At 42.7% G+C, this 12,384-nt stretch overlaps 1 protein-coding gene across 1 annotated transcript in view; it reads right to left on the bottom strand.

The window, feature by feature from the left end:
- Nucleotides 1–12,384, bottom strand: part of LOC140353674 (cadherin-2-like) — a 143,843-nt gene that overhangs the window by 68,413 nt on the left and 63,046 nt on the right. Inside the window, exon 3 of the mRNA XM_072438341.1 lies at nt 8,442–8,671. Coding sequence (XP_072294442.1) covers nt 8,442–8,671 — 230 coding nt within the window. The remainder of the gene's footprint in view (nt 1–8,441; nt 8,672–12,384) is intronic.

Raw genomic sequence — 12,384 nt, 5'->3', positions numbered from 1 at the left:
TCTCCTCTAAACTTCAGTCGCGCCTCCATCTGCTCCGCATCACTTCCAAAACATCTCTGACCGCTCGTTAGTCTAAGTGTCGCTTTTACAGAGCTGCCCCCGGCTCTGAGTGCCCCGTGTGAGGGGATGGTTCAGTCCGGGCTGATGCAAAGCGTGAGTTCTGGGGGTTAAATTATATTATATAGCAGATGTGACAGTTGTGGATGAATGGCACCAGACATGTCCCCCATTGAGCATGTTTGGGACGCTCTGGATCTGTGTATACGACGGCGTGTTCACGTTCCTGCCAATATCCAGCAACTACGGCGGCCATTTTGGTGGTCACACAGATACTTCCACGTTCAGCTTATATGTTTATATTTTGTTCAGTGTATAGACAGTGTATTACAATACGCATTTGCCAAAGTTGAATGCATATCGATTGATCTTACCCATACTTAATGATTTCATATTGAAAAACAAAACAAAACGGGAAATAACATCAAAACCAAAACAATATTCTTTAGTATTGTTTGTTACAGCTGGAAGCACATTTCGGAGCCAGTAAATGTCAGTTTGTTTGTAAAATGGTTCGGACTGCAGTAGCACTTCCCTCAGGAGTCTCTGCAATATTTCCTCTGCCATGTTCAGTGACCTCTCTTTTCCTCTATTGCTCTTATCTCTCTCTCTCTTCACCTAGTGGCCTGTTTGTCAGTCTTCATTCTGACCTGATTACTCCCAGGCCTGACTCTGTGCTGACACCGCAGCTCTGCCAAACCAGAATCTGCTAACAGCTCCTCCGGGTCCTTTGGGTGCTCCTTATGGACCCGTGTTGACAGGTCTGTTTCACTGAGCGTGGCACTGCTAGAGCCGGACAACAATATGCTTTGTCCACAAGATTATCTCAAAAATGTTTGCTGGTAAAAAGACGCGCCGAATCAATAATTGACAAAGAGAATGATGTTTTTTAAATATGTAAAGTCACAAACTCAACCAACGATTAAGGGCTGGACCGACTTTCTAACTGACATTTAAAACGAAGATTAAATTTGGACTAAATTTGTACATGGACAAATTTGTTAGACTTTCGACCAATGGGACAGTTATGCCATAACTACATATTTAGGACTATTTATATTGTCTGTCTCTCTGTGTCTTGTTATGTGTTCTTATTGTGTTGTTCTTTATTAAATAAAAGCTGACAACAACAAAATTAAATATCTAGAAAGTAATTTATAGAATTAAATTAGAACAATTGCACGTGTAATCTTTCTGGGGTGATAAAGTGATATTTTTGCACTTTTGAGGCTCCTTTTACAATCATTTCACATTTTAAATGACACATTTTCAGCACCAATAGTGGAGGTCTTTAAACATGCACTTGAGTGTGTTTTGGCAGAGGTACTTGATGATAAGTGAGTGATTAGTTCTCTGATGAGAGAACACCTGATGATGATTTATGGACTTACAAACTGAGGCTCAGAGGGAGATGACTTCTTGAACAGGATTCAGCAGACAAATGTCAACGAGGCTAAACACTACTCCAGGTATTCTTGATGAGGGGAAAATGTAATAACATTGTTTGGTTAAAATAACATGTGGACTTTTTAAAACCCAACTTATACATCTAATTTCTGATTCATTTCAAAAATATGTTCTGTTTATTGGTAATATAGCATGTATCATATAATTAATCCCATACCCTCCTCTTGTATATACTGTGATAGAAAAACGTATGGTACTGTGTTATTTTGGGAGCTCAGAAACAGCCATTAAAGGCCTGTGTCTGGTGTGAACATGCAGCGGCCTTATTATCGCAGAGGAGCGGGAAACAAACCCGGACAGATGGCACTTCTGCTGGCTTTGTCTGCGCAAACAGCACACGGAAGAGCAGAGCCGCCCGCTGCGACCAGAAACATGTGAGCTTATGTACGTGTTCATACACTGCAGGGGCGGAGAGAGGGAGATGTGATGAGACTAGAGGACAGAGAAAGAAGAGAGGGAAGGGGTGAGAGAGGAGGGGAGGACAAGAGAGAGGAGAGAAGGAGATGTGATGGAGACTAGAGGACAGAGACAGAAGAGAGGGAAGGGGTGAGAGAGGAGGGGAGGACAAGAGAGAGAGAGAGAGAGAGAGAGAGATGTGATGGAGACTAGAGGACAGAGAAAGAAGAGAGGGAAGGGGTGAGAGAGGAGGGGAGGACAAGAGAGAGGAGAGAAGGAGATGTGATGGAGACTAGAGGACAGAGACAGAAGAGAGGGAAGGGGTGAGAGAGGAGGGGAGGACAAGAGAGAGAGAGAGAGAGAGAGAGAGAGAGAGATGTGATGGAGACTAGAGGACAGAGACAGAGGAGAGGGAAGGGGTGAGAGAGGAGGGGAGGACAAGAGAGAGAGAGAGAGATGTGATGGAGACTAGAGGACAGAGACAGAAGAGAGGGAAGGGGTGAGAGAGGAGGGGAGGACAAGAGAGAGAGAGAGAGAGAGAGAGAGAGAGAGGGGGAGATGTGATGGAGACTAGAGGACAGAGACAGAAGAGAGGGAAGGGGTGAGAGAGGAGGGGAGGACAAGAGAGAGAGAGAGAGAGAGAGAGAGAGATGTGATGGAGACTAGAGGACAGAGACAGAGGAGAGGGAAGGGATGAGAGAGGAAGGGAGGACAAGAGAGAGGAAGGGAGGACAGGAGAGAGGAGAGAGGGAGATGTGATGGAGACTAGAGGACAGAGACAGAAGAGAGAGAAGGGATGAGAGAGGAGGGGAGGACAAGAGAGAGGAGAGGAGAGAAGAGAGGAAATGTAAAGAGAGCGAAGGGACGAGAGGAGGTGAGGAGAAGAGAGAGGAGAGAAAGAGAGAAGAGAAACTGATTTCATCGACTTTGGGGTTCATCTCTTTGTCTGGAAGGAATTACATTTATTTCGCTCACCTCCTCTAGGCTTCCGTAGCTCAACCTCGCAACAGGAAGTTCAGCTCGAGTGTAAGTGGCAAGTGGGCAAAAAGGGTCTTTCCAGAAATAAACAGAATTTGGATTAAATTTGTGATGTCAAACACAGTATTACTCTTTCATGAGCAGCGACAGCGCCTCACACGGGCCATCGGAGGAGAATCGGGAGAGAGATGCTACAACAGCGTTAGCCCGAAGCTAACGTGTGTCTCGCGTGTGAAGAGCGAGCCCCGACTGGGACAAGGTCACAAGAGAGGTCCAGTGCAGTCACAGGGAGCCACGTTTTAGAAGTGAGGCTCCTCCATTGAGTGCGTTTGTGCCGAAGAGAAGAGAAAAGCAGAGGAGAAAGGCACAGGAGCATCGCCGTCTGCTTTGAAATCAGCAACGTCAAACGAAATGTTGTGAAAGAGGAAAAGAGAGAGAAAGTCGAAATACAAAGAGAGAGAGAAGCGAGCGATTTGGTTCCATGCATGATTAAAATACCTACGATTCTGTTCAAAACGATTCTACAACAATTGGTAACATTTTCAAACATTTTCATTTCATTTCACCCTGGAGAGACAAAGAGACCACGAGAATGGACTGTTTAGCAAGCTTTATTCGCGAGTTATTTGGCGCTCAGACCCCGGCGGAAGACGTTGCAATCATGGGCACTCCATGATCTATTTGTATTAGATGTCTCCCCCGGAGCTTGGAGACTGGTGGTGGTAGATGTGGAGAGAAGGTAGAGGATGAGGGGAATGCAGAGGAGGAGCTGGGGAGGCGGTGGGTCGCAGTACGGTTTGAGCGGCCGAGCCATCTGCCTGAGGGCTTAAATGCGACCGCCTGGTGCTGCTTGGGAGCAGGGAGGAGTCACTGAGAGCGTTGATTGGGGATGAGGAGCAGGTGCGAGGGCCATGGTACAGACGCCCCCTGACCTTTCACCCTCCTTCTTGGCCGGGAAAAACTGCATAACCTCTTTGGGATAAGCGCAGAAACCTGGGAGAGTCCATGGTGAAGGAGGGATCTGACTCTCACAGATGGACAGGCCACGCCCGCTTGAGTGCGATGATGGCGCTGGGGAGAGGGGTCCTTCCATGGAGGCCTTGACGTAGATGGGTGGAGTTAGGTCTTCCAGGCTGAATTTACGCAGGCTTCATTAGTCCCACTTTGGTAACAAAAAACTGACAAATATTACATTTGTCTTTTAATCATCAACATTGTTATGGTGTGTATTTGAGTTAAATTCAAGCTAAATCGTCTCCATCATAGATCATCGGTTTGCTGCATTTAGCTTGTGCTTATCATATTCCACGTGGGAGCTTTCTGTGTTCTTGGTGAAATGTTTTGCCAGATTTAGGCGACTTGTTCCTGATGTTGGCTTGTTGGATGTAACAATAACGGTTTTGTCCTCCGAGAACCAGGAAACACGCCATCAATGCATTTGGTAAGTGGATGACACATGTTTTTCATGTTATTTACATGTAAAAATCAGGTACAGCTCCTTTTATGCATTGTTTTATAGCAGCAGCAGCTAAATCCCATTTCAGTGCAGAAAACATGAAGTAACAGTTATTAAGTACTTTTCTATCTTAATTATTTGCGATAAGAGAGAAATGATTCACACCAAAGACTTGTCAAGGCATTTCACATTATACAGACTCTACAATAGTGCAATGAAATCCCCAATGCTTTGTCCGTGCACGTGTTCTGTCCCAGTGCAGTCCTCTGACCCTGTGTGTGTGTGTGTGTGTGTGTGTGTGTGTGTGCCATGCATCTATTATATTATAGGTGTGTGTGTGTGTGTGTGTGCCATGCATCTATTATATTATAGGTGTGTGTGTGTGTGTGTGTGTGTGTGCCATGCATCTATTATATTATAGGTGTGTGTGTGTGTGTGTGTGTGTGCCATGCATCTATTATATTATAGGTGTGTGTGTGTGTGTGTGTGTGTGTGTGTGTGTGTGTGCCATGCATCTATTATATTATAGGTGTGTGTGTGTGTGTGTGTGTGTGTGCCATGCATCTATTATATTATAGGTGTGTGTGTGTGTGTGTGTGTGTGTGTGTGCCATGCATCTATTATATTATAGGTGTGTGTGTGTGTGTGTGTGCCATGCATCTATTATATTATAGGTGTGTGTGTGTGTGTGCCATGCATCTATTATATTATAGGTGTGTGTGTGTGTGTGTGTGCCATGCATCTATTATATTATAGGTGTGTGTGTGTGTGTGTGTGCCATGCATCTATTATATTATAGGTGTGTGTTTGCATCATGGATCTATTATATTATCAGTGTGTGTGTGTGTGTGTGCGTGCGTTGGTGGGTGCGTGTGTGCCATGCATCTATTATATTATCAGTGTGTGTGTGTGTGTGTGTAGTCTGGGTGTGTGTGAATCTGTGTGTGTGAGTCTGGGTGCGCGTGTGTGTGAGTCTGGGTGTGTGTGTGTGTGTGTGCGTGTGTGTGTGTGAGTGTGTGTGTGTGTGCGTGAGCGTGCGTGCATGTGTATGTGCGTGTGTGTGCGTGCGTGTGTATGTGCGTGTGTGTGCGTGAGCGTGCGTGCATGTGTATGTGCGTGTGTGTGCGTGTGCCTGAGCGTGCGTGCATGTGTATGTGCGTGTGTGTGCGTGAGCGTGCGTGCGTGCATGTGTATGTGCGTGTGTGTGCGTGAGCGTGCGTGCGTGCGTGTGTATGTGCGTGTGTGCGTGGTAACTGTGCTCTGCGTCTCGCTTACAGCTCGCCTCTCTCACGGACGGGTAAAGAAAGTTCAGAAACGATTTCCCCGCGCTTTGTGTCAGAGCGTGTAAGTGTGTACGAGGAGATGAGCCATTTGACGCTTGCATCTGCCCGTGATGCGGTGCCGTTTCAATATCGTTTTTCAGTGTGTGGCTCTGGATTTCACGTAGGGACACGAGCACGACGGTAAGCAAGAGGTAAGAAAGAGGAGGTGGATAGAAGGGAAAGAAGAAAGATAGAAATGAGAAGGTGATGAGACACGAGAGAAAGGACGGTGAGAGAGAGTGGAGCTAATAAATGTGGAGGGGGGAAGAAAGAGGAAAGAGCGGAATGAGGAGCAAGACAGACAATAAAGACAGCTGTGAAAAGGGGGCACAAAGAAGATAAGGTTAGTCAAGTGATGATGGCCCACCCACTTCCGGATCCTGGGCGCATCAGTCATCTAATTGTATTGCTTTTGTTCATGCATTCAAGTAAAATCTGTTTCTTCCTAGAACAGATATATTGTAAAAGGGGCTCAGTGAGACCGCGTGCGCTGTCTGCATCGTATTAAAGAGCGCTTTATTCTCCGCATTGTTAGCTTGCTAGTTACTGTTAGCTTTACTGGACATTCGTTTTTCATTCATTTTCTACCGCTTGTCCCCATAAGGCGTTGTGGGTGACTGGAGCCTTTCCCAGAGACTTTGGGCCTTAGGCGGGGCACACTCTGGGCAGGGGCCAGCTCGACGCAGGGTTATCACAGTCACACAGACAATCATTCACTCTCGTATTCACTGTTAATTCTGTTTAAAAACCCTCCTCGGGACACTCGTAATTAAGTAGGTAAGTGAGCAATAACTTTGGACCACAGTTTATGATGAACTAACTCTGTTTTTCATGTTTTCAGACAGTAAACATCAGTTACAGCTCATTTAAGGACCGCTCGTCTGCCTAAAGGCCAACGCAGAGCAAAGCCTCATTTGACGTGCATCAAGCATCCACTAAACTGCGTGTCACGGCTCTTAAAAAGGCTTTAAAACAAGTCTTGGGCACTTCAAACTGGATTTTTATCAAGAGTTTACTGACAAACAGAGAGATATAGTGTGGGGCTGTGTGAGGAGAGGAAAGACAGAGGTTTGAGTAGGTTATAGTGAGTTTATCGAGAGATGCGAGTTTTCCATCACAGAAAGGAGCAGGTGCTTTCTCCACCTCTGCTGCAGTTCTTGTGCCTCTCCTCTAGGTTTGCAGCGCTGCTTCTGCCAGTCTCAGAGCAGAGATGTGTCTGTACTCACCACAGATGTGAAGAAAGCATGTGTTTTCCACAGTCAACAAGTTGACCTATTTTCCTGCGCCTTCACTTTCTTTCTTTTGTACAACAGCGCCCATATCTACAGCGTTTCTCGAGCCAGGCCTTTGTTTCAAGAGTCAGATTAAAGTTTTTAACGTTACCAAAACAGCTGTCAGCCTATAAATTCAAGCCAGCTTCTTTATTTATTCTTTTCCCACCGAAATGGATGAAAGGAAAGCTACTCAGTCTAAACTAAAGCGGTTATGCTGTGCCGCTTGGACCTGGAAGTGACGTCACACATAATGATCGCTTAGAGTGAGAGATAAAGGAGAGAGAAAAGAGGGGAGGGAGAGAGGGAAAGAGAGGGAGAGAGTAGATGGAGAGGAGACGGAGGCAGATATTAGTGAAGCTTTGTGTCTGATGGAGCATTGACGCGACGCTCTCAGATGATGTGTCTGAATGAGGCTCCACAGGCAGCAGACAGGAGACGACAGGAGGGGGGCAACCATCCACGCACCAGCACCTCAGCCAAATCTAAACACTGGAAACCTTTTATGTCCCCTAAAAGAAGAGCTGCAACCTCATAACACCGTGTCAAATTGCACACTATTCACAGGGAAAGCTGTGAAATGAGCTGCTGGAGAAAGTGTGACTGCAAAATGGCACGTCATTATCATGTGCTTTGGGATGGTACCGACTGTTCAGATGTGTTTGTTTAAGATTAATAAAGTGCTGCACATTCACTTCAACGTTAACTTCCCACTTATATAAAACCTCTACAAAGGAAAGCACTGATGAATACCTTTAGAATATACTGTAAAATGCAATTACCAAGAGAAGAATGATGCAGACTGAACCGACTCTCAAGGACTGAACTCAACATTCGGCTATTAACAAAATGGAGAAAATTATGAGGAAAATTGAAAAAAATGTAATAAAACTGGTCCAAATCGCCATGTGCGAACAACAAAATATCTAAATGTCGGGTTCACTATTGCATAAAAGCTTTAGAGATTATACAAATTAATACGAGTGTGTGCTAAATGGAGGCTTGTTGAGTCAAAAAATATACCTTGCTCGAGTCTCTTTGTAATAAAACCCATTTTCAGAGCATGCGTTAGAGTCCGTTTATGGTCCAAATAACTACTGCCGATTATGAAATAAAAAAAATAATTAATCCTTGCAGCCCTATTTGAATTGGCAAATCGCAAGCACTGCAAATATCTAGCTTCCATAATTCCCTTTGCAAACATTCTACTGTTTGTATTATGTACAAAACGTGCAAACCCTGTAGTTTTTACCTCCACAAACATGCATGGAGGTCTTGGATTAGCAATTCTCTGTTAATACTTTGGATGTGCTAAAAATGTGCACCGTGATCAGAATCCTGCAGTCATCACGATATTTGTCCGAAAAATAGCCTTTATATTTTCCCAAAATCGTTACAGCCGTATTCAAAACCCTGTAGTTAAGACCTCTGTTTTGAAATGCTTGTATTAGTTTAGCAGTAAATATCTGTTCTAAAAAAAAGACAAAAACGTACCTTTCCTGGCTGTGGTTTATCTCCATGGCTCCTGGTCTTGAGGTGCACCCTGGTCTTCCACACCTGTTTGGACTGCAGGTCTCGAGCATACACCACCAGCATGTGTTTACTCAGACCATCCATGGGGAGGCGACGTAGAGCGTACACAGCTCCGTCCTGGCTCACCCTGAAGTCTGAACTGTCTCCGGCCTCCAGCCACACCCGCCTGGCCCCACAGTCCCAGAAGCTCACTGTGGACAGACAAAAACATAGGCCAAAGGTAAGATAAAAGTACTTTTATAGGGATGTGTAAATATTGATACTGATCCAATGAAATGTAAGGGATTTGTTCCAAGATATTGGTTGAGGGTTTGACCAATCAATTCAATATTGGGCCAGAAAAAAAAAACATTTGCTGCTTGTTACTGGCCCCGAATGTTTAGTAATGTACTTAATAAACAAAGGTTACATGCATTATTTGGCTGACTCTACAAAGTATCTACAAAGGATCTACGAAGTATCTACAATGCATTTACAATGTATCTACAAAGTATCATCAAAGTATCATCAAAGTATCTACAATGTAGATACTTTGATGATACTTTGATACTTGATACTTGATACTTGATACTTTGATACTGTTCTGTTCTTCTGTATCTGCCTCTGTATCTACCTGCGTTGCACCAATGAAATTTCCCCATGTGGGACAATAAAGGAATATCTTATCTTATCTTATCTTAATGTATCTACAAAGTATCTACAAAGTATCTACGATATATTTAAGAAGTATCTACGAGATATCTTCAATGTAGCTACAAAGTATCTACAAAGATTGGTGCATCCCCAGCTTTTAGATCCCATGATATACTTTCAAACCGTGTCAAATCCAAACATGGCAAAGACTAAACCAGGACCACAAGCCAATCGACATTTTGTATATTTAAACTCATAAAGCTTCATTACATGATGCCAACTTAAATGCAATGTATTTTTACACTTGTGTAAACAGAAGTCATAAAAAGAATCTGGAGTTTCCATTTTCATATCAGGAAACATTGGGAGAAAATTGAACAAAATGATTTAAAACAAAAAACCAAAACAAAAAACAACTGTGTGGAACGAGCTCTTAAAATGCAAATGTCTCAGCTGCAAACAAGTCACACTATTACCGTTCCAGATTTCCATTTTTCTTACTTAGACAATAAATGTAACAAAAATAAAGTGTGTATTGACACCATAAATAAGAGAACTTAAAACAAGAGAAGACAAGAGCAGGACTAGACCAGGAGCTTGACTAGAGGAGGCCCAAGCCAAGTGCTCGTCAGGACTAAACGGGATCAACCCAATTACCTATGAACTTAAGCAGCTTTCCAACTCCAAATTATGATTATATTTTGAGGAAAATGCTTACACTTTTTGATTATGGACTAATAAGAGATAAAGAGATTCCAGCGATTTTCTTGAAAGCTTCTTTGCGTCAAATCTGTGTTGGACGAGAGCAGCTAAGGAAGGGGAGGAGGAAGAGGAGGAGGAGGAAGAGGAGGAACAGCCTGTCACTGTGTGGGCATTAGAACCAAGAGACCGAAGCAAAAAGAAATCACGACAAAAAAAATCGAATTCACAGATGGAGGGATAACGACAACCAAATAACGACAACAAAACAACAAGTCACTTGACAATCATGACTTCACATCTGCACAACAAGAAGCTGAGGTGGCTGATGGTTCTGCTGCTGTGCTGGAGGTAGAAGAAGAGTGGTGCTGAAATGGAAGGATGAAAGGAGGAGGGAAGTTAATGACTAAACCTTTAAGAAGTAGTTATATGTAACCTGAATCATTCTTAATAAACTATTTATTTATGGAATGTGTTTTCAAGGCCACAACACGCCACTAATGTTAGAAATGTTTGGGTCTCAAAAAAGATCCCCGACACACAATAAAATAACTACTGATGGATTTTTGTGAGAAATAACAACAATAAAATGCTTTTATCAAAATTGCTTTGTCATTTGTAATTCTCAATGATCGGTAAAAACACATTAGGAGTAGAGTTTATACTTTGGAGGAAGAGATTTACCGTATTTTCCAGACTATAAGTTACACCTTTTCTTATAGTTTTGGCCGGGGTGCGACTTCTACTTATATTTCTACTTATATCCTTGTACTTATACTCCAGAGCGACTTGTTGTTTTCACACTTGCAACCGCATTTCATACTCAAGAGACTTATACATGTTTTTTTTCTTCTCTATTATGCATTTTTTGGCTGGTGCGACTTGTAGTACGGAAAATAAGTGTTTTTGTGTACATCTTGTGTATGATCAGGAAATTAAAAAAATTAAAATAATTTGTTTGGTTTTAAAGAGGCAAAACTGAATTATGTAAATCGATCCATATGAGGAAAACAAAAATTAGAAAATGTTTTGTCATATTGCAGAGCTTTATCAAAGGCGTTTCTGTGTCATCAAAATCAAGCTGAAATAATAATAAAGGATGACATATCTGAATCATTGAATAACTTAGACTTGGGACTGAGCTCTTCCAGTTTATGATACTTTGTCGTTTGCTTGGCTCTACCATGATCCGAACATGTCTCTGCAATGGCTTTTCCTTCTCCATCGCTATAAATATTTTCTTGAATCACTCTGACATGTCTTTTTACACGGACCACTCACAAAATCTTTTATTTATACCCATACATTTTTATGCTCTTATCAATTTGTATGAGAACAAAGACGGCTCTTAAAGAAACGGGGCATGTTTTTTCAATAGTCTTATTTGCCGCTTGTTTCTGGGAGAAGTGTTGAATAATGAAGTGTCCATTGAAATCTATGCATAGTTTTGCCCCAGTTATAGTGTGTGTGTGTGTGCGTGGGTGTGTGTGCGTGTGTGCGTGCGTTAGTGTGTGTGTGTGTGTGTGCGTGCGTGTGTGTGTGCGTGCATGGGTGCGTGCGTGTGTGCGTGCGTGTGTGCGTGCGTGCGTGTGTGTGTGCGTGCATGGGTGCGTGCGTGTGTGCGTGCGTGTGTGTGTGCGTGCATGGGTGCATGTGTGTGTGTGTATGTGTGTGTGTCTGTCTGTGCGTGCATGGGTGCGTGTGTGTGTGTATGTGTGTGGTTGGGGTGCTAAAGCTAGAGCTAACTCAGCTAACAGGCAGCACAGGGGCGCGTGGAGTGCACATGGTTATGGATAATGAATGAGCATTTTCACTGAGCTGGTGCACTGTCGCAGACTGCAGATCAGTGACGGGGGGAAGAGGAGGAGAGCTCTGTGTGAAATATGTTTTAGCTTTTGTCATGTGTTCTTCATATTGTCCGTAATCTTCATTTGGAAATGTTTTTTTTTTTTTTTTTTATCATCAGAACAGTCTTTTTTCTTCTTTTTGACAGAAAAGGGTTGTTCTCTCAATTCATGATGTAGTAAATCAAACCTGAAAGGGGATTTGTCTTCAAAAAATAATACAAGACATTTGTATGAATGACATTTTATTTCTCATTTCTTTTTGAAGGAAGATAAATAGATACCAATTAAAAAGACAATATTTTGTCTATACCCACACAGACAAAATGTTGACAATATGAGTTTTGACAATTCATAATAAGCTAAAAGCTACAAGGCAGCATTTGGAAGAATAAATTAGGTGCACCTTACTAATCCTACTCTTCTGTATGGAAAGATGAGACAAGTTAGTATTTGCATGTAAATACTTTTGAAATAGTACATTGTAGCTTTAAAATGTTGCAAAGGGGTGGAAATATATCGGGAAATGTCCAGACATTTTCCCATGGGAATTTTCAAAAAAAAAGTTGTCAAAATGTTAAAAAAAAAAAAAAATACTGGCAATAATGAATTTGCTTTAATGGTGTTACCCTAGGCTGTGATTGTGAAAACACAGATATTACAGTGTATTTACAAACATTCATGTTGTTGTGAGTCTGTACATTCTTAACCCTTGTTCAGAGTTAATA

The sequence above is a fragment of the Eucyclogobius newberryi genome, unplaced genomic scaffold, assembly GCF_026437365.1.
Source record: "Eucyclogobius newberryi isolate DKJ021-1_F unplaced genomic scaffold, fEucNew1.0.hap1 SCAF_9, whole genome shotgun sequence".
Classification (NCBI taxonomy): Eukaryota; Metazoa; Chordata; class Actinopteri; order Gobiiformes; family Gobiidae; genus Eucyclogobius; species Eucyclogobius newberryi.
The sequence above is the reverse complement of the archived record's forward strand: the minus strand, read 5'-3'. Positions and strand labels throughout refer to the sequence as shown.